Raw genomic sequence first — 21,609 nt, 5'->3', positions numbered from 1 at the left:
CCTGGCTATCTGTTTGGTGAAGTGTTTCCACACAGCTGTGTTTCAGAACCTCATTTTTGTGTTAAAAATAATAAATAAAAGAAAGGAAGATCCATATCACTTACTCACAATGACCTAAAGACCCTAAGACCTGTGGCAAGTATTGCAATTTCAAGATGTCTTTCTAAATCTTCACATGCCACATTTGCGGTACTATTGTCCAAGATTTCTCTAATCTTGTGCCAAGGCTGGTTGGTACCTTTTACATGAAGAAATAAGAAGATATTGTGCGTGGCTGTTGTTTATACAGCTTAACATGCACTTCATCTGGGGAACTACATGCCATGAATAAGTGCTGGAGAGGATAAAATCAGTATCCTTTTAAATCACACTGTCTTCACCAGAATATTTTATTGACCTTGTAATACCTCCATCTTTTCCCCAGTGTTTGCAGTTGCACGTGTTCAAAATTTCTAGGTTTTTTTTTCCTTCTTAAAAGCAAGTTAGTTGGCTGGGGGTCGCTAGTAAACATCTTACAGGTACCCCGTGTCCTTATGCTTCTCTGCTATCCATAGGAAAGATTGTTCACTTGCAATTTCCACACTCCCTTTACAGTTCATTGATTTAAATGTAGACTAGATAGAAGGATATGTTAAGGAGGGATTTTAATTTTCTTCATGTGACCTGGCAACAGTGAGTCACAAGAGAATTTTGATTGTCAAGAAGTCTCTTAGCCACAGCTGGCTTTTGTATCAAGCTATTATTTTGCACAGTAGATCTTAGTAACTCTTTGAGCAGTGTTGAGTTCCCTTTAGGCACTGGGTACTGTTATGTGTCCAGTTTACCTCCAACTGTGATATGAACCTAATTTTTCTGTTGTTTTCCCATCCATTCTGATTTTAAATAGTATTTTGCTCAAAATTTATTTCAAGGATTTTGTTATATTTCCTATGTGTTTATTATCAATCTCTGTGATTTTTGCATTTTTTGTTGTGGTACATTTCACTGCTTTACTACTATTATTGTTGTTGTTATTGCTATTTTTAATTTTTTTGCTGTAAGAGCCTTAAATAACACTTGTCTCACACCCATAATTAGAAAACAGACTTGTGTAGTCCATTGCCTTGCCTAATCAGAGACAATACAGCCTTTTTTAAATCAGCTGGTCTAGAGAATTTGGGATTAGGAAAATAAGTTTGATACTTCAGTAGCATTCCTACATGTTGCAGCATCAGTTTGCTAATTGGATAGTTTCATCCTAGGGATGAAATTGTTTTTCTGTCCTTTCCATGGTATGATTTACTGGTCTGTTTCTAAAACTGCTCTGTTAAAAAAGAGTCCTTTTTATACAAAACATTAGTTCAAATCTTTCTTTATACAGCACTTAGTTACAGCTATAAACATAGCTCTCTTGAGGCTGAATCACATAAATGCACTGATTCCTTGTGTCCTCTCAGTCACCTGAGAACTGTAATGAGACTGTCTTTTTACCTATCCACCTTAGAAATATCTGGTGTTTTGAATATTTCCTTTATAAATTGAATTTCCCACATCACAAGTGAACCCTATTTGTCTCTCCTTAGTGCTTTAGTGCAAGTTAGTAGTTACAGACCTGTCCCTGAGGTATCAGTATTATATTTGTTGTGTTGGCCACTGACAGACATAGGATAGAGAAACCCTTCAGACTTCTAATCCAGTATGGTCATTCTTAGTTTAGAAACCTTCAGTATAAATTTATCATGATTTAAGAAAACAACATGGTTATGGCAGATAAAATTTTGTTCAAGTGAAGGACTTAGATGCCAAGTTTAGAAAGGAAAGGTCAAGGTGAGCTGTCCTGAACATCCACATATGTTCTACTATCTTTTGCTTCCTTGTGATTTTGAATGATTTGTTATCAGCTTCATGAGTTTTTAAAAATTGTTACATAGATGTGCATGAGTACAAAAATGTAGCTTGAAACTATGACAAAGGTGGTTACCAGTCAAGCAGCCTGAGAGGTGCTGAGTGTGATGCCAGAATTAAGGCTGGCTGTGCAACTTGCATGGATGTATCACAGCACAGCATCAGTTTGCACCACACTTAGCATTTCACAATACTGGGCTTCAGGGCACTCTCTCCCACAAGTCTCAGCTGCAGTGATGTTTTTTCATCCACAGGTTCTTAGTTGGATGTGTGGAGGAACATTACTGCTAGAAAAAGTACTGCGGAGTTTGGCTTAAGTCACCTGTCTTATGGGAACTCATATGGCAGAGGCAGAAGTAGGATATGGTTGTCTGGGGCAAACTTAGCTTAGCACAAAAAGTACTTTAGTACTTTATTTTTTTGCCTAATGTACAGCCTATAAAATCTGCAATAAAATAAGTCCAGTAGGAAACTTAATTCTCCAGAACATGGCCCATTTTTGTGCTGACTCACTCATGTAAAGTGGTCCTGTGAGTGGAAACATAAACTGTGAATACTAACTTGGAAATCAATAATACATATGCTCAGTTAGCCAAATTGAATTGTCATAGCCAGTAGTAATTCTGGTGTTTTGTAATTTGCCAAAGTCTGACTTTCAAATAAAAATATTAATTTAATATTATTTTAGTGCACCGTTTCTGAGGAATTCCTGAAATCAAAGGAAAAATAATAATAATTTTCGTATTCCCAGATGATTTCTACAGATTAATGTAAAGATTACTACACAGCTTGCTGACTAGAGACCAACAACTGGTTTGATTCCTACCAAACCAAAAACTAAATAAAATTTTAAAAATTAAAAAGAGAAAAATATTGCGCTTCTAAATTGTTCGTTATAGCCAGCTGGTAAGGCTCAGCTATCAAGGATTTATTTCTCTATGGAAGGAGTGGATTCTATTAAGCACACATCTGCCTCCCTGTTTTCCTCCCAGCCCTGATTTCTTTTGGACTGTGTCCACAGTCGTGTCGTCTTTCCTCTTTCACTACTGATGTTCCTCATCCTCCAGTCCTTGTTCCTTTGTTCAGACAGCAGAGTCATTGAGAGTTTCTCCTTAGCAGTAGGGAAGACTGGGGCTAAGCAGGAAATGGTTACTTAATTTCTGTCTCCTTTGTATTTTCACTCAGTCACTCCAGTGACTCCACTTTAAAAAGCGTGTGAAAATTTTAAGCTATTTTTGTTATTGCTGTATATAGTAATTCTGCCCAAAACCACCACTGCCATCTGCCTAATACTAAAAACAAATCAATTACCCAATAAAAAGGTGCTTCTCAAGAAAAGCATTCACATCTCTGTGTTGTTTCTCTGCTTTATCTGTTTGGTGTTGATAAGTGCCATGCTGCAATTTCTCTTGCAGAGGCTGCCTACACGCTCCTGCTGTACGATGAGCTGCTGGAGTGGTCTGATCGGCCGCTCAGGGAATTCCTCAACTACCCCATGCAAACAGAGTGGCAGCGTAAGGAGTGTCTCCATCTGACCATCATTCAAAACTTTGATAGGGGAAAGGTAAAATAGTCCTATTTTACCGAGTGGGTCTGGGAAGGGTAGTTTATTCATTTTAGGATATTAGTTCCAGAGTTGCACTTTTATCCTGCATTGGAAGTGTTTTTTCCTTGCTTGATTAAGCAGTTACTTAGCAATGCAGTACATTTCTTCTAATCCTGCGGTTGTATCCTAGAAATCCACCTCATATATGAGAATAATTTTCACTTGTGTAGCAGTTGGCTTTTTAACTATCAAAGCACTTTGTAGAAGGTGGTATAGTTTCTCCCCATTTTAAAGGTGGTGAAAATGAGCCTTATAAAGCTAATGAAATTCACTTAGTGACCAAGTGAGGATTGTAAAGGCTACGTTTACACCTTACAATACCATGTTGTATCTCTTAAAAACTAAAAAATAATTTGTTTGGGGTAATGACAGTTCATTGTCATTACTGCAAATACCTGTTCTGAATTAAACAAGTGTAATTATCCTGTAGTCTAAAATTTTATATACACATAGTGCACTGTTTCATCTTACTGACAAACATGCAATGCATTACAATTTTGTGTAGCTGGTGTAAAATCTATGTAAGCCTAATAAATGTAATCAAATGGATATTAATCATAACGTTTTTCAAACAATACTGTAATAGTTTAACTTACATGGTGCAATGAAGTACTGTGCAACCTAAAAAAATTAAGGAAGATGTATTAAAAGTACAATTTAAAAATATAAAAATTTTACTGTGTTGAATCCATCTCGTGTAGTGTCAAAAGAGCGATCCATCTCTCTTGCAAAGACTTACGTTTTGTGCATAGTGCAAAAAGAATAATTAATTAATTAAGTCTCTAAATATATTTTTAATTCTTCAAAGAATTCATTGGTATTGCTCAGAAGCTATCAGCATGTTTAGTGGACAGTTTGTTTGAATATTTTCAGCAACAACAAGACTTAGTATAGCTAGAACAGACCACTAATGAATCACAAATTGACAAACAGTTGCTTTGAATTACTGAATATCTTTTATTTGCTTCCAGTGTTGGGAAAATGGCATTATCTTATGCAGGAAAATTGCAGAACAGTATGAGAGCTACTATGACTACAGAAACCTCAGCAAGATGAGGGTAATGTACTTGAATACTTTTCATCAATTAGGAATCCAAAAGCTTTTTAATTTAGGTTATAAAATATTACTTAGAAAATTGAAATTTACCACAGAATGTTCCTTAGGTTTGGTTTGCAAATCTTATTATTTACCCTGAGGGTTTTTTTTTTTCTACAATAAGGATTACAGAAAAGGAGTATGAGTTTTTTGAAGAAAAAGGAGAAAATTCTGTCTTCATAGAGTGGTTTGGGTTGGAAGCCATTAAGTTCTAGTTCCAGCCGCACTGCTAGACACCTTCCACTAGACCAGATTGCTTTATTTTATTATAAAATTAATGTTCTTCCAATATTTGTACCTGTACAGCATCCTTTTTGTACACATGCTTATGCAGAAAAATAATAATACAAATTCACTTTCATTAGCTTCCTACAGTTTATTCAGGGAATGTGCTCTGTGCAGTCCTTCACCAGGAGCAGGAGCATGTCCTTGCAGTTGTAATTGTAAGCAAAGCTACAAGTAATGCACACCTTTACATATTTTTAAATTTACTGCTTAAAAATATGGTTTAATATTTCATAGCAAAAATTAATCTTTCTTGGTACAGTCTTCATGTTGTTTCTTTCATTTTAGAACTCTAAGCATTGTTTCTCTTTCGTTCATATAGTGTATTTTAAAGATTATTATGATTTTTCTTACCTGCTTCTGATGGATTCAATTTCATATTACAACTCCCCTTTTGCATTTCCTGTACATGGAGGATGCTTGCTGCTAGGACTGAGTGAAGTCCCTTTAATCCAGAGCTGCTTAAAACATTATGCAAAATTCTCAACACAGAGCTATGTGGCAGGACTCTCTGTTATCTGCTTATTCCATATATATTTTGATATGTCAATGGCAGAATTCTATAAGCAAAAGCAAACTGACTATCATCCTGTGAATAAAAAGATTAGTTTATGCATGTTTAATTAATTGTACTGAATGTGTTTTGTGTTTGAAATATGCTTTTACTGTATCTGTGCCGCCGAGGTTAATCCAAAAATGGAGGTGTGGGGATTTCTCATAGCAGTATAATTAGGCAGCTATTGATAGCATATGCATTCTAAATAGCTGTCTGTGTTACCTAAAATAGGGCTAAGACTGTGTTTGGCTTTTTCCACAGTATTAAAAACTTTGTCAAAAATATCATCAGAAAATGGGGACTTTGGCATTAAGAGCCCCTCGTGTCAATTTTATGAGTGAAATAAAAACTGGATGTATTGATCAAAAATTGTGCTAATTGCTATTGTAACATTGTAAAGAAACTCATATTTGGTGCTTACATCATTGGAATCTGGTATGATTCGGACAGAACTGTCTTGAATATGGAAATTAGTCTTTGCTGATTTAGCTGACCACATTACTGCCATGTGTTTGGGTGATTAGCAGATTACTGGGTCATATGTTTCAAACTGTCTTTCTATTTTACCACTTTAATATAGGGACTTAATATTTTAAAGGATTTATTTTTTAATTCTTGGAAACTTTGAGATCCCTTAGAGGTATAATAACTCAATCTGATGTATTTAGAAACTTCTCAATGTCCTAGTAGCTGCTCAGAGATACACTGCAATTCCAGCCCCCCAGAGGTGAAAGATACTCCCTTTTGTGACAGCTTATGGTAAAAATACACTTTCAAAAAAGAAAGTTTATTTTTTGAAACAAATTGCGTTTCTTCTCAATCTCACAGATGATGGAAGCATCTCTATATGATAAAATTATGGATCAACAGCGTTTGGAGCCAGAATTTTTCAGAGTTGGTTTCTACGGGAAAAAGTTCCCATTCTTCTTGAGAGTAAGTGAAATGAAAATAAACAGAATAGAGTAATACTGTCATTCATAATCACTTTCACTGAGTTAAAATTTGTTCATACCTGTTGAGGTATGATTTATATATACCATATACAAGTTCCTATCTTGTGAGAAATGCTTTACCCTCATGTTTGATAGTTAAGAAAAGGTCCTGACTAATGAAAAGACAAATGCTAGGCTTCTAGAGTCCCAGAGAAACACAATATTCATGTTTATTTTGGAAACCATGCACCTACATTGTTCCACAGACTAATGGCTCATGATAGTTTATTCCCTTTATCCTGTTCTGTTTCTGCTGGTGTGTACTTAGAGAAAGGCTGTCAGTAGTATCCATTGGTGGTGGCATAATCAGCAATTTAGCATTTAAGCAATTACATTCCCAAGTTTTTGTTGTTGTTGTTGTTTTTTTTTTTAAATGACTTAGAAATTCCACATGCTGAATTTCACTATTAATGTTCTAAAACTGACAAATAATAAACCCATTACTCTTCATGGTTGATCTGGAATTTTGAAGTTACTGAAATGTCCTTGAAAATGTTCGTGGTGTTTACCTTGTTCCCCTCATCCACAGTTTGCAGTAGTTTAGCTGCATTGACTGTCACCTGGGGAAGAGGACAGAATCCATCTTATTCATGGAGCAGCTGTAATCATAATCCAAGCTTCTCTTTCTGTAGTAATTAAAATAAGTGATGAAGTAACCTCCTCTATGTGGTGGAGACCTAAAAAGTCTGATTTGTCTTTGCCTTAGTGGTGGGGAAAATGACAATTTCTAATTGGTAAATATAGCATGAAATCTCCCCTTAAAAGCAATGCTCAAAAAAAGTCTGATGGGAAGATAGTTCTTGATATTACCTAATATTCATCTGAATATAACTTCTCTATAAACCAATTTGAAAATATTAATCAGAAAGTATTTAACTGGTGGAGTAAAAGTTGTGGAAGGAGTTGCACAACAGTGCAGTACTTTCAAACCTTAGCGCTTATTCATCTTAGGAATTTTTCAAGTTAAACATACACAGCACAGATTTATGCTTACAACACCAACAAGGACAGACTTAATACATTTGATTTAAATTTTTTATGGCAGAGCAGTTTGTAAATCTGGCTGTGTTTGCTGTAGAAAGAATAAAGACTAAATTTCATAATAAAGCTTTCACATTTTAATTTGTAGTTGAACAATAATACTGTTGCAGGGGTGTTTTTTGTAGCAATTTCCATGAAAGTCTCGACTCTCAGAATTCAATGCCAGGAGCATTCTTTTACTTTGTGTTGTAAAAACTGGATCATTTTAATTTTCCAGGCTGATAATTGATCAACATTTACAGGGTGCCTTTCTAATTTTCTCATGCGATGTTTTTCTTCATAATTATATAACATCAGAACAAAGTTTCTTAGTTCCTCATGGAATCAACTTTGAACCCGTTTCATTGTCTTAACTGCTTGTTCGGTTATTATTCTGTTGCATATTTTATACAGTCTGATACATCACATTATATGCTTTGACCCACTAAGATCGATCTCTCCCTTTAGATTTTTATAAAACTTGGAAGTGTAATTATTACATTTTTCCAGACTTTTGAATAAAATGTAACATTAATGATAAAGATTCCTTCTTCTTAGTAACCTGTTCTTTTTATATTCCTTGTTTTTATTCTTACCTTTTGTTTCTTATTTTTTCCATTCTTTAAATGATGCAAAAGTTGCCTGGAAAATCTATATTTAAGAGCGTGTGTTTGGATCCTAATTATTTTCATGCAATTTGCTCTTGCTTTTTGTTTTCTTATTCCGCTCAGAATAAGGAATTTGTTTGCCGAGGACATGACTATGAAAGGCTGGAGGCCTTCCAGCAGCGAATGTTGAATGAGTTCCCACATGCCATTGCTATGCAACATGCTAATCAGCCAGATGAGACCATCTTTCAGGCAGAAGCACAGTGTATCCACATAATCACAAAGCCATACTCTGCACTTACATTTTCTATGCTTTTAAAAAATGTAGGTTCCCCTATAGCCAATTTCAATCACATGGTGTCTCCACCGAAATAAATGGTAGGGGAGAATTTCCCTGCATTTTGTCCCAGTTCACTCTATTATGTTTGGAAGTCCTTTGTGTAATTTTGGTTCTATTTAAAAATTCCTTGACATGTTATTGACATTATTTCTTTATCTAAAAATACCTATAGAACTATCACTACTGTGATAATGGTGTAGCAGTTCAAGGTACAGTAATTTAACTTCTTAAAATACAACATTATATTAGCATGGTATGACATATTGTGTAAAAATATATTTAATTAAATCCCTGTACTTTATGTACTATTCCATATAAGTAGCTCTATTTCAAAAATAAAGATGAAATTTTCAACAAAACAGTACAAAGAAATCTCAAACAATCTCTCTGGTTCCTTCCCCAAACCATTAATAGTATAGAAACATTTCATGATGCATGCTTTTTAAAGAATTTTTCTTCTGTAATGCTTCAGGGGTCAATATGCTTTGCTAATTTGAATTAAGTGGGATAGCCTTAACTCTTTACATATAGATTTGCAGATTTATGCAGTGACACCAATTCCAGAAAACCAGGAAGTCTTGCAGAGAGATGGCATTCCTGATAATATCAAGAGCTTTTACAAAGTAAACCACATCTGGCGATTCCGATATGACAGACCATTTCACAAAGGGACCAAGGACAAGGAAAATGAATTCAAGGTAAAGTATCATGCCCTTTCCTAGTACTGGACCTCTGGATTTGTTTATAACACCAACAAAAGCTGCCCTATTGAAACAAATTCTCCAGAGAGGAGATGGTATCTCAGGTTTGACTATTTCATTTCTTATTTTTAATAAAATAGGATCAAAAATATATGAGAGATGCAGAGGTCTTGCTGTATATGTGACTAGGAGTGAAAAAATTAATTTTGTTTTTTCATCTGTGATATTTGGAAGGCAGAACTGGAGAGAGCAGAGTCTCAGAAAAGTTTCTTAGGCAGGTGGAAAAACATTGTTAAGGAGGTAGTCTGAGGTATGAATAGGATTGCCTAAAGTTATCTCTCTAGAGCAAGGGAGAGACAGTTTTGACTGAACTGCAGCATAATGACCTGTTCCTGTGATATTGAGACTAAAAACTACTTCTAAACTTAGAGGTTGTCTCAGGGAAAAGCAATAGTTCCTTCCCTTATAGGCAGGAACCTATTCCCTTCTGTTGCCCCTAATAAAAATGTCATAGTGAAAATTCATCTTTTGGTGTAATTTTAATTCTGACCCACTAGAAGCACATCCTGGTGCAGAATATTATTCAGACAGACAAAAAGAGTCATCCCATAATAATTTTATTACAAGTTTAGAAGAAAGGACTCTAAGGGTAATAAATTAACTAAATTGACTCACTGTTGTCTTCTAATGCATGTTTGGGCTTTGTTTTAACTGTCCAGCTTATAAATATATTTTGTGTGAGCACTATGCTATGTGTTGATTTGTCATTTTACAAACCTCTTGCACAAGGTGTTCACCAGTAGTATATTTGAGTATCCTATCATCTATGCATTCTGGAATCTTGAATAGGGCTTCTTGAAGGAGACCTGATCATGCTCTCTGATCTGTAAGTTGTTCTGTTGCAGAACTCTTGTTCTTCTCAGATGTGAGATCAGAAAAGAAATATTAAAATATCAATTCAGTTGTGAGTGACTTTTGGAGATTTGGGGACAACATATGATAAAGTTTGAGTGAAGAATCAGCAGAAGTTACTGCTTGGTAGTAGGACCTAGAAAGTAAGGAGAAAAGTGGGTGTTGTTGACTTTGGGATAGACATTGCAATAGGAATTTGGATGTTAGCAGTTTTTTTAATGTATACTGTTACTTTAGTGAAGGTGTTCATAAAGGAAACTGGTAATTATTAAGGAAAATATAGAGTCAAATAGGGAAATAAATTGGTTTTATGTATTTTAGAGTCTGTGGGTAGAGAGAACCACACTGATCTTGGTGCAGAGTTTACCTGGAATATCTCGTTGGTTTGAAGTAGAAAAACGTGAAGTGGTGAGTATGAGACTCGCATCAATACGTATTGTGTGTTGGTTTACTTCCTTAATCACGTGTTATTTTATTAATTGCTTTGGGATTTACTAGACATAGGTAATTTCTTTGACCAAGGTCTCAAGGTGGCTACAACAAAATTATTTGCAAAGTATATTGAGTTGTCTGATTTCTCTTGTCTTGAAAAGTATTATTAAGAACCACACTTAGGATTCATTTAAACAGCTGAGGAAAAAGAAGTTGAGAATAATGGGAATTCAAAGGCAACATTTAATGTCAGTAAATTGCTTCCTTAAAATTCAGCACCATGTAACATTTAATACTTAGAATATCTGTAGTTTAATATATCCTTCAGCGTCCTTGAAAAGTAAACATTCTCCAATCCGAGCTACTGAACAGAACCTGTAGGAATCAGGTCTAATGTACCAGTTTGTTATTGACACACTGGAATTTCCTCTCCTTGCTTGTTCTATTAAAAAATCCTTAAATAGATTCCAGATGTATTGGGAGCAGTGCTCCTTCTGTAGAGATCTCTAAATAATTGGTCAGTTGCTGAGCCCTGGAACATAGCATCTATAACTATTTTCCTTCCTGTCAAAGCCAGTCTTAGAATAATCCCATTAAATATAAGGATACCATAGTACAATTGATTTTCTCTAATACTCTGTTGTGGTTTTCTTTTATAATAGCAGGAAAGTATCATTTGTTCACCATCTTGATATTCCCATGTAGAAAACCAAAGGTGTAGTTTAGTAAAATCAAAATATTGTGTGTGACATGAGACATTTTATTAGTTGACTCCTGCTGAGTCTTTACGAGGTTATTATGACCACTAATATGAAGACCTTCAGTTTACTATCATTTTACATTTTACCACAGCCACCATTTCCAAAAGTCAACTGTAATAACTTTTCTTGAGCATGTATGAGGTCATGACTCGGATTTGTGCTTGTATGTTTTGGTAAATTATAGCAGCTGCAAGCCTGTTCTCATCACTCAGATTTTGGTTTTTCTGGCAGTTCATGCTACCTGTGAACTCTCACCCTTAAGAGATGAGAAGCACATCCTGCTCAAGGCTGCCTTTGACTTTTACTTGATCATCATTTTAGCTCAAAGCTTGCATTCAAATTCCTGATCCATAAAATCTCGTTGCTGACTTTACTTCGGATGGGGAAACTACCTCACCAATACTTCAGCTCTGCTCTGTACGCTTAAACTGGTGAAGTTCCCTGACCCCAAGCCCATTTTAGGTAGTTACAAAGGACAGTTTAATCCTGAATTCTAAAAGTTCCACCACTGCCTGAAAGTATGTAAATGTTTTGCAGCAAGGGCTGGGTCATCTCTCAAGGTCAGATAATGAATCTACCAGAGTGACAGTTGGTTATTTTGATCACTGATTGCATGATAAAATCAAATTTCTCCCCCAGCTGAGAACTCTCTCTGTCAAACTACTCTAGGACATAGAAAAATATTGTTTTATGTTAAGAAATCAAAAATTACCTGCAATATATTTCATCTTTCTCCTGCAGATTAAGTTGTTTGCAATGTTTCTCACTTATGTTTCAGGTGGAAATGAGTCCCCTTGAGAATGCTATTGAAGTCTTAGAAAATAAGAACCAGCAGTTAAGAACACTGATTAGTCAGTGTCAAACTCGACAGATGCAGAACATTAACCCTCTCACAATGTGTCTAAATGGGGTCATTGATGCAGCAGTTAATGGTGGAGTTGCTAGATACCAAGAGGTGAGCAATTTACTTTCTGTTTATTAGAAATTTGATTTCTTTCCCTGTACAGATGCAGCTCCTCTGTATAAATTATGGACAGAAAGTATTCTATGAATAATAGTTATAATTATACTATATTGCAGTTTTGGGTTAGGGAATGTTATCAGTGTGGCTTATTGAAATAACCATTTTGCTTCAGATAGTATCGTAAACTTACTCCAGTGATGACTCAATTCACAATTACCTGCATGCTTCAGTGATTTGTTTGGAAATTTTCAAGTAACTGGTTAATTGTAAGTAAATGATTATAATTAATTGCCTGTTCTAGGATAGGAGATACTTCTGGCCAACTAGCAAATTTACTTTTTGTGCTGACATTCTAGTTTTTATATACATATTATGTATATATATATATATATATATAGTTATATATGTATGCATATATGTATGTATATATGTACACACACAAATTCTCAACAAGAAATTAATTTTCTTGAAGAATCATAATTTTCTAGATCCTTCTTGTATCTCCCAAGTTTTTTAAGAAGAGGTATTTTGGGCGAGGGGGGAGAGGGATTTAAAAAAAATAAATGCAATTTAGAAATGTCTAACACTAGATATATTTCTAACAGTTGTTCCTCATTGTTATCATTTCTGAATCACCTTAGGAGAACCTTAAATGTTTGTGATACTGTATTTACACAAAATTCTGTGGAATTTTGAAACTTCAGTAAAAAGAAAGGGTCATGGGCTTTTTGCAGCCCAGCTTGATTTTTCCTCTTTCTCCTAACAGTCTTGTAAAATACTTGAGTCTGCTGGTTTTTCTTTTGACAATGTCAAGTTGAATAACATTCTGTCCACTTGTCTCAAAGGCTGAGAGATTCAGTGTTCACTCAGCAGTGTTAAATTTGGTAAAACCACGTCTTAATTAAACTATGAGTCCAGTGTAGTATTGGAATCTGTCATCAAAACTGCAGTGTTATGAAAATTGTGAGACTGAAGCAAAGCAGTAACATTTTTTATGTTTCCTAACTGCCTTTAAACAACAACAACACTGTTTAGCATAGTGAAGCACCATGGAGGGAGTCCCTGGAGAAATACAGTCATGTCAGAACTATGTCTGGTTTGAATTAGCAGTGTCAGAGCTAGCTCAGTGTCTCTGCACAGTTCCATTCTTCACAAGCATATCAAAGGTTCTAGCTTGCTCCTTATTGCTGTCCTTGGATGTAATTCTTGGTCTCTTAGACAGAGTTCATGTTTTGATTCCCTTCTGCCCTCTGCCTCTCACTATATTAAAATAGGACTTTTCAGCATTCATTTTGTAAATAACAAATTGTGAGGGTTTTTTTTTTCTTCCATTTCTCCTAATTCTTTTCTTTGCATGTCCATTTTTCAGTCTTTATATGTCTAGCTGTTGTTTTGCCAGCTCTTACCTTCTACCTTTCTTGCTATCCTGTTCTCTGTAAATGTTTTTCCCTGTTTCACTTGCTTTTCCCTTCTGCCTTGTACAAAGCTCAAAGTTCAGTCAGTCTTGGACCATTTGGTCTTGAGGTAACAGTGACCATGTCTTTACCAATATCTGCCTTCCCTTCAGGCAACTTCCAAGTTTTAGGAAGTGTCCTTTGACCATCTGCTGCCTTCTTGACTCTGTCTTCCTTCTTCCCCCCTTTTCCTCTTTAAATTTTTTCCTTTTTTTTTTTTTTTATCTTCTGATGGGGAAGAAGCTATCTCTAATTATTCAGCACCTTCATATTTCAAATGTTAAAGCTATCCATTCACTAGTGGCTACATTTTTTTGCCTATGGTCTCCACAAATGACTGTATGATTAATTACTTATTTAACATATATTTTCAATTATTGCAGTTCAAAGGAACTTAGAAAACATTTGCAAATATTATCTAGAAACTTGTTTGTTTTTTTTTAAAAAGAAACATAACTGGTATGTTTTTACTCACTTTGTTTTACTTTGTAATTTTATTCTGTTTAGGCATTCTTTGTCAAAGAATACATCTTGAACCACCCAGAAGATGGAGAGAAGATCACACGCTTAAGAGAACTTATGCTTGAGCAGGTAAAATGGGGAAAAGACTGACAAGATGGCCTGCTCAGCTGTTCTAGCTAAAAATGTACCCAAATAAAATAAAAAATATCAGAGGTTAATAATTGCCCTGTGATCTTCTGTGTTTTCTGAGTTAGATTCCAAGTAATGAGTAACTTTCTATACAAGCAGGTAGGTTCCTGGGCCATGTTAATATTTTTCCCTAGTCTTTTCCATCATCACCTTAATCACTTCAAACTATTTTGTGTAAAATAAAGGCTGAGTGAGAGGCCTGTCTTGTCATGCTCATACACAAATATTTGCACAAAATAAAAATAAACATTATTTCATTGAAACATTTGATGTCTGGCATATATTTGTATTTTACCAATATTACAGAAAAATATTTTCACTATAAGGTTTGCCATAATGCAAAAAAGCATTCAAAATCTTATTTCAATAAAAGATATCTAGTGGTAATTGGCAAAACAGGTAGGTAGTAAAATAAATATAAAGTGATCAAATTAAGCATATGAGGATTCTATGCATTATATATTTTTTACATTATTTCTCCATTCATTTATAAGCCAGTGATCTACCAGCTTCAAATATGAAGTGTTTCCATCTGAAAAAGCTGAATGTTTTTTTAATCAAAGACCTTACTAATATTTCAGTTTTTTAACTGGCATTTATCTATCTTTGTTCTATGCAGCATGTTGATGTTTCAAATTTTATTGCCAGCTTGGAACAAAAAGAGTCACAGTATTGGAATTTGGCAAGATGGGAATTCCATTTTTCATCAGCATTGTGGGATCTTTTGGTTAGATCAACCAAGTGACAGATCCTCAGACAGTATAAATCAGAATAGAGTCACTGAGCTCACTTTAATTTCACTGTGACAATGTATTGTAAATGACATTATAATTTTACTTTTTCAAGCTACAGTTAATCTCACTAATCTTTAAACTGTAAAACTGGAGTTAATAACTTCCTGTAAATAAAATATGGGTTCCAAGCAATAGCTGTTCAGCCCCCTCTGGCACCCACAGCTGATTTAACGTGGAGCATTTGGAAGAGCCGGGATGGCTGTGTGTGTGTGTGTGTGTGTGGATATGCTGCAGTCCTGACCTGAGGTCAGGGATGCTGTACAGCTGCGTGCCCGCTCGCAGGCTGCCTGAACACATCAGCCAGGAGCTCTCATCCAAAGATATTACAGCACACTGTAGCTATTTTGTTTTTAAATCTGAGCTTATCTGATTACTCTTGTAACCAGTTCAATATTTTGAATGCATGTGACCAAATTTGAGCAAGATTAAAGTTTTAGCACTATAATTCTAAAGCCTGTCATGACTTGTGCCAAGGATATACATCAGGCCACTACTTCTGGAGGTCTCTGGGAAATTGAAATAGGATAGGGGACCATGAACTTCATTACAAATATATTAGAGTCTCTGGTGGATTTGACCATTGCTGTTGTTTCATGCTTTTTACAACTGTTCTTGTGTGAATGAATGGCTTTCATTTATGTTTTAGACCTACTCCTTTGTAAAGTTGCCATTTACTCGGATTTTTTGCTATGTTATCCATAGTGTTTTTTAATATTACAGTTGAATTTGCGTAGGTGAAACCTTTGGGAAAGTTGAACAGGAAGAGGCAGTGAATCCTCTTGTGTGCTTCTGCTCCTGGTCCTTTTTTGGTTACAGGTGTTTCAGAGATTTAGATAGGTGTTTTTAAGGCAATGTGCATTTTGTTGCATTTTTTTTTTTTTTTTTAGTCAATATCCTAATTGATGATGAGAGCTTAAAGAAAATGGATCAAAATTATTTTTTTCCCTTTCTGCAGGCCCAAATTCTAGAGTTTGGCTTGGCTGTGCATGAGAAGGTGGTGCCGCAGGATATGAGGCCATTGCACAAAAAGCTGGTGGATCAGTTCTTTGTGATGAAGTCAAGCTTGGGAATACAGGTACTCACGTGAGCAGGTGCATGGATAGACCAGAAGACTGTTCAGCTGCATTAAGGGTTGGTTCATTTTCCCAAGCAACAAACAGTGACATCTTTTGGTTGTTTGTACCCATAACAGCTTCTAGCCTTTTTGTAGTATCACAAAGCAAAGAGAAAGTAAACTTCCCATTCCATGCAGAGAAAAGTAGTCATGTTTTACTAATAGTCACATTTTACTATCATTAATGAAAAGTTAAAATATTTTTCTTATTAATGATGAAGCTGATCCAAAATGTCATGTAACTGTATGTAGTTATCTACATATCTGTATCTTACAAAATGCTTAATGGTATTATATTAATTTTAATTAATCTTCTCTTAATAACTCACCAGGAGTTTTCTGCCTGTGTACAAGCCAGCCCTGTTCATTTCCCAAATGGAAGTCCTCGTGTATGCCGGAATTCTATACCCATTTCTATGAGCCCTGATGCTGCCAGGGTAATACCACGACGCAGGCAAGTTAAATACTAGTAATGACATATTTTTGCTATCCAAGGAAGATGACCCATAAATACTTCTATTATGTGCGTACTTTCTTGTATGGTCTGTCTGAAGCGTTCAGCCTTGAATAGCTGGTATATGTATTCTCCTTTCTCTCTCTCTCTCTCTCTCTCCCCTCCCCTCCCCCAATTAAAGATTAATAAACGTGTTGTTCTCACGTGAGAAATTGTGATTAACAATTAGAGTTAACCATTTTATATTTCATTATTCTTATAATAGCCCCTTGAGTTACCCAGCTGTCAATCGGTATTCATCCTCATCACTGTCATCCCAAGCTTCTGCTGAAGTCAGCAACATCACTGGGCAGTCAGAAAGCTCAGATGAAGTTTTCAACATGCAGGTATAATTTATTGTCATTCTTCATGTCTACAGAATCTTTCTTACAAGGCTATTTACTAAGTTGATGCTTCTATTATTTCATTCAGAAATATCATAATTATTGCTGATGTTTCTTTTAAAAACTAAATTTTTAAATGAGATGTTAAACTCATTCGCTTAGAAATAACTTTTTTTATGTAGCTGTTTTCTTTTGTTTAAATTAGAGCATTAATTTTTCACAAATGTAATAAGTAGCAGTGGACTGTGATGCAAAATCATCTGACCTTCTATAGACTTTTGTGTCCAGTTGTCACATTGTGATGTAATTATTTTACTGTATTATTTACATTTCTGTTTATTTTGTGTTTTGCTACATCTTTGTGTAGTTAGATTAATAATCTTTATACTGATTTGCTATTTTGAATTGCTGATAAACTACACTAAGGAGCTACTTGTTCTAATGAAGAGTATGCTATAAATTTTTGTTTTCCAAACCAGTAAATGTGATCTGTTAACAACATCTCTTCTATACACAGCCTAGTCCATCTACCTCAAGCCTGAGTTCTACTCATTCTGCTTCACCTAATGTGACCAGTTCTGCTCCATCCAGTGCCAGAGGTCAGTGCTCATCTGCTTTGCTAAACCATATTAAATGACTCTTGATACATTACACAGCTGAATTTCTGCATGATGTCACTGGTCAGACATCATATTTAGCCAATTACCTGAGGAATCTGAATTATTAGAGACAGAAGTTTTTTTTGTGATAAGCATAGAATTGAGATGTCTGAGTTTCACTGCATGAATTTAATCACTAGACACATTTATATTCCAGCTTCTCCTCTGTTATCTGACAAACATAAGCATTCCCGAGAAAACTCTTGCCTGTCTCCCAGAGAGAGGCCCTGCAGTGCCATCTACCCTACTCCTTTGGAAACTTCTCAGGTAAGAAGTTTGTTGGGAATCTTCAGAGCACAAATAGCTAAGAGGATAATAAAGGCACATGTTGAACTTGGAGCAGATTTGGTCTTTGTTCACTGTTTTAAATTTTCAAGGGGTTTTTATGATTTTATAAGCAAATACTCTAAAATATTTTAGATGTAAGGTATGTGAATAGAATAAATAGTTCTTGATCACATTTCTGCTTAATTTCTTTAGGTGTAGGTCTGTTTCTTTACATTCACTTACTGAAGTGCGAGGGAGATGCAGACTTACCAGATGACACAGCATGCTTCTGGGGAACAGGAAGCATTTGTTCAATCTAGGGAAGAGGACAAAGAATGAAAAACTCCTATCATGACAGTTGTCCTTGTTGAGCTCCCTTTGTTTCTTCTGAAATAGCTAATCCTAGCCACTTTGAGATAATAACCCATTCCATGTGGCAATTCCTATTTCCCAATGTAGTTTCAAAAAAGAGTGATAGACATTTTGTTACTCCAAAGAAAATAATGTATTATCTTCTTGCCTTAAAATACTGTTACATGGGTCTGTATGAAATGTGTATTTTTTGAGTATTCAGAAATTCAACATGAGCTTGGTAAGCTGGTCAATACTGAATCCTTATTTCATCTTTTCTTCTTAATAGACCTATTTTCCTAAAGTGCTTTTCTTTAACACAGTTGCTGTTTTAATCCTTGCCATCACACAATGCTCCTCTTGCTGAAGCTGAGAAAGATGAGAACAGGCATACAGTGTTAAAGGCTTTCCTTTCAACACTCTCATGTCTACCAGAGGTTTTACCTGATACAAACCAACTCCAGGATTCTTTATTTTAAAAATTATTTATTGGTTTCTCATTAGTTCTTTTCTCGTCCCTTGTTTCTTCGGTTATTAAATTGGCTTTTGATTTAATTTTTAATCTCTTTTCTGTTTAAGTCCTCATGTTATTGCCTGAGGGCTTAAGAAGTAATACTGAGGCTTAGCCAGACTTAAGGACAGTTCTCAGGAACTACTTAGAGCAGATAGATCTACTGGGCACTTCATCAGTGGTAGTGGAGCCAAAACAACAGGAAAAATCAGGAGATGCTCTTTAAATAAAGCGGTTTTACAACTTGCCGCAAAGAAAAATTATCCCATTTTTGCTCCCAGACTACAAACTCTTGCTTTGCCAAGTGGAATGCGACTTCTATCCCCCACTCTATCCGAGATTGCATAAGGGAGGCTGAGGAGCTCGTAGGCCCAGTCTCCGCTCTCTCTGAGACTCGCCCAGCAGCAAAGTCTCCCAATCTGTCTCTACCCTCAGTGTCCCAAGAGAGGGTAAGTAGAAAATTAACTTGCTCATACAGTGAAGTATATTTCAAAGATGAGAAGGTCTGACGGTTTCTTTCTGCCCTTATAACCGTAAATGAGGATATATCTATCTGGGGAAAGGTGAAATTTCTTTCTCTGCTGCTCCCTCAGCAGTAAAAATGGACTGTGATCAGAAACAAAATCCTGATTCTCTGCCTTCTGGTAAAGAAGGGGAAAACAATCCTCAGGACAATTTTAAGGAGATATCTTAGAGATACCTGCAATTCTAATTTAAATTTAGCTTCTCAAACTGTTTCTTGTCCTTTCTCCTTTCATTCTAACACCACTTCAGCAGTGCTGGTTGGAGCTTCACACTGAGAGGAAAGGACCACCCATTTATGAATTACTTTGTTACAGCTTGATGAAAGCAATTTTCACATTAGTGTTTCACCTGGGAGACGTGAGATACACAGGCAAATTCCTGAACTTCAAGTCTTTTCATAGCTACCTTATTTAAGGAAGCTTGATGGGCTTCACAGAACAAGACCACAGCAGTACTTCATCCACTTCCTCATTGAAATTGATGCTCAAGGTTATGCACAGCTGTTTTCAGTCAACATCCATTTGTGCTTGCTTTGTGATCTCTGGCTGAATGGTTGTACAGTGTCTTTCCAGCTCTTCCCATACTCTGAAGAGGAATGCCTGCTGTCATTGACTGGTCAACAAGCCTCCTTAGTTTTTTTGCGCTATTATTCTTCCTATTGGAGCTTTTTGAATTTCACTTTTTTGGGGTTTTTATTTGTGTCATTAAACACCCTGTGGTTGCTCTTGTTCTTCCATATGGTTTTATATCTCATTCTTTTTAGTATGTCTTTGTTTCTCTGTATTTCATTCAGCTTTTGTCTCTCTACCTACTTCAATTTCAGTTGCTTTTTCAGCCGTTGCTCTTTACTTTTGCAACAGAAAACGAACTTCAACACTTGTCCATCACATCCTAGTGCACTGCAGACTCACTAGGCAGTGAAGACTCAACTCAGACCAGGCAGGAACATATGGGCATACTTTGTCACATCAAAGTACATATCTAGGTTTACCACCTCAATTTAATGGTAACTCCAGGAAAACAGATATTACCTGACCAGAATGACTCTCGTATGACATACAGCACAGCTACTGTAGCTCAAAGTCTATCAAAAGCATTTTGTCTCTGATATGTTTAAAACTAAATTGAATTTGGCTTAAGTATTTGTTCCTCACTTTATAACACAAAGCTGCAACATATTAGATCAATGATGATCACTTTGCGGCTGGGTTTGCCATCTTGTGGAACTACAGCATAGTGCCTCACCAACTTGGCAGAGTGCTCTGTGAACACTGGAAAGAGACACAATAATAGGATTTTATTTGGATTTCACTGATCATTTGATCTTGCTTTTAAAGAAAAAAAAAGTAAGAAAAAAAAATTGTCTGTTCCCATTTCCTCTGAAAAGTACATCTGAATTATTTGTAGGATTAACTGTATGTTCTTTACATATGTTTTCAAGACAAACTAGTGACCCATGGATTATTTGAATGCTGCCAAAGGAAGTAAATGGTAGAATTTTAATTTTTTTCATACATTTACTGTGATTTGTAATGGATTTGTAATGGATTTTAAGAAAACAAAAGACAAAATGCTTTATGGGTCAGCTCTTGTGGATACAAGAGAAGTAAGAAGACTGCTACCAAATAAGTCAGGGTTGGAAAACAATACACAATACTTTTCTTAGGTAACAGCCATAACTTGAATATTATCTTGTTCAGATCCTGACACTGTAATGAAATTATTGCAAATCTATCCTTCTATTTTTAAGTAATCTATTAAGATATCTCTTTACGAATGAGCTTTGTTATGTTTTTTAAGGTGCTGGAAACTGTCAGAACTCAGTACATAATAATCCTTCGCTCCAATTTCTGTGTGTACAGTTTTCAAAAAACTAGTCTACTCCCTATCTGTATACACATACTTCTATTAAACTGTTTATGTTCTTTCGTGATGTTTATCACTCTACCTCCTAAGCAGGGTGAGGGGGGATAATAACAAAAATATGTTTGTTTTCTTAAAGGCTACTGAAATACAACAGCAGCTATGTGTAAACCATGCTGTTCTCAATTTACAGAGAATGCTGTTTAATCATATTGGAGATGGTGCTTTGCCACGAAGTGATTCCAATCTGCCCGGCTCTGACAAAGGTAAGTGGAAATGCTACAACATGCCAATCTTTGAAGAATGAAAATGTAATTGCTCCATCATGTTCCTGTAGAATGCCAGTTCTTTTGTGTGCATACTGTCATCTCCAAGTGTCAAAACATTCTAACTGACTAAATAAATTATGCTAACAAATCTAAGTGT

General features: G+C 35.6%; 1 protein-coding gene across 1 annotated transcript in view; it reads left to right on the top strand.

Annotated features, from left to right (window-relative positions):
- Positions 1–21,609, top strand: part of LOC131573650 (dedicator of cytokinesis protein 4-like) — a 225,456-nt gene that overhangs the window by 196,467 nt on the left and 7,380 nt on the right. Inside the window, exons 36-50 of the mRNA XM_058827803.1 lie at positions 3,300–3,448; positions 4,462–4,548; positions 6,256–6,360; positions 8,171–8,312; positions 8,919–9,085; positions 10,322–10,408; positions 11,972–12,148; positions 14,119–14,202; positions 16,012–16,131; positions 16,503–16,624; positions 16,890–17,010; positions 17,525–17,606; positions 17,824–17,933; positions 19,077–19,244; positions 21,377–21,449. Coding sequence (XP_058683786.1) covers positions 3,300–3,448; positions 4,462–4,548; positions 6,256–6,360; positions 8,171–8,312; positions 8,919–9,085; positions 10,322–10,408; positions 11,972–12,148; positions 14,119–14,202; positions 16,012–16,131; positions 16,503–16,624; positions 16,890–17,010; positions 17,525–17,606; positions 17,824–17,933; positions 19,077–19,244; positions 21,377–21,449 — 1,794 coding nt within the window. The remainder of the gene's footprint in view (positions 1–3,299; positions 3,449–4,461; positions 4,549–6,255; positions 6,361–8,170; positions 8,313–8,918; positions 9,086–10,321; positions 10,409–11,971; positions 12,149–14,118; positions 14,203–16,011; positions 16,132–16,502; positions 16,625–16,889; positions 17,011–17,524; positions 17,607–17,823; positions 17,934–19,076; positions 19,245–21,376; positions 21,450–21,609) is intronic.

The sequence above is a fragment of the Poecile atricapillus genome, chromosome Z (genome assembly GCF_030490865.1).
Source record: "Poecile atricapillus isolate bPoeAtr1 chromosome Z, bPoeAtr1.hap1, whole genome shotgun sequence".
Lineage (NCBI taxonomy): Eukaryota > Metazoa > Chordata > Aves > Passeriformes > Paridae > Poecile > Poecile atricapillus.
This window is presented reverse-complemented; position numbering and strand designations above follow the sequence as displayed.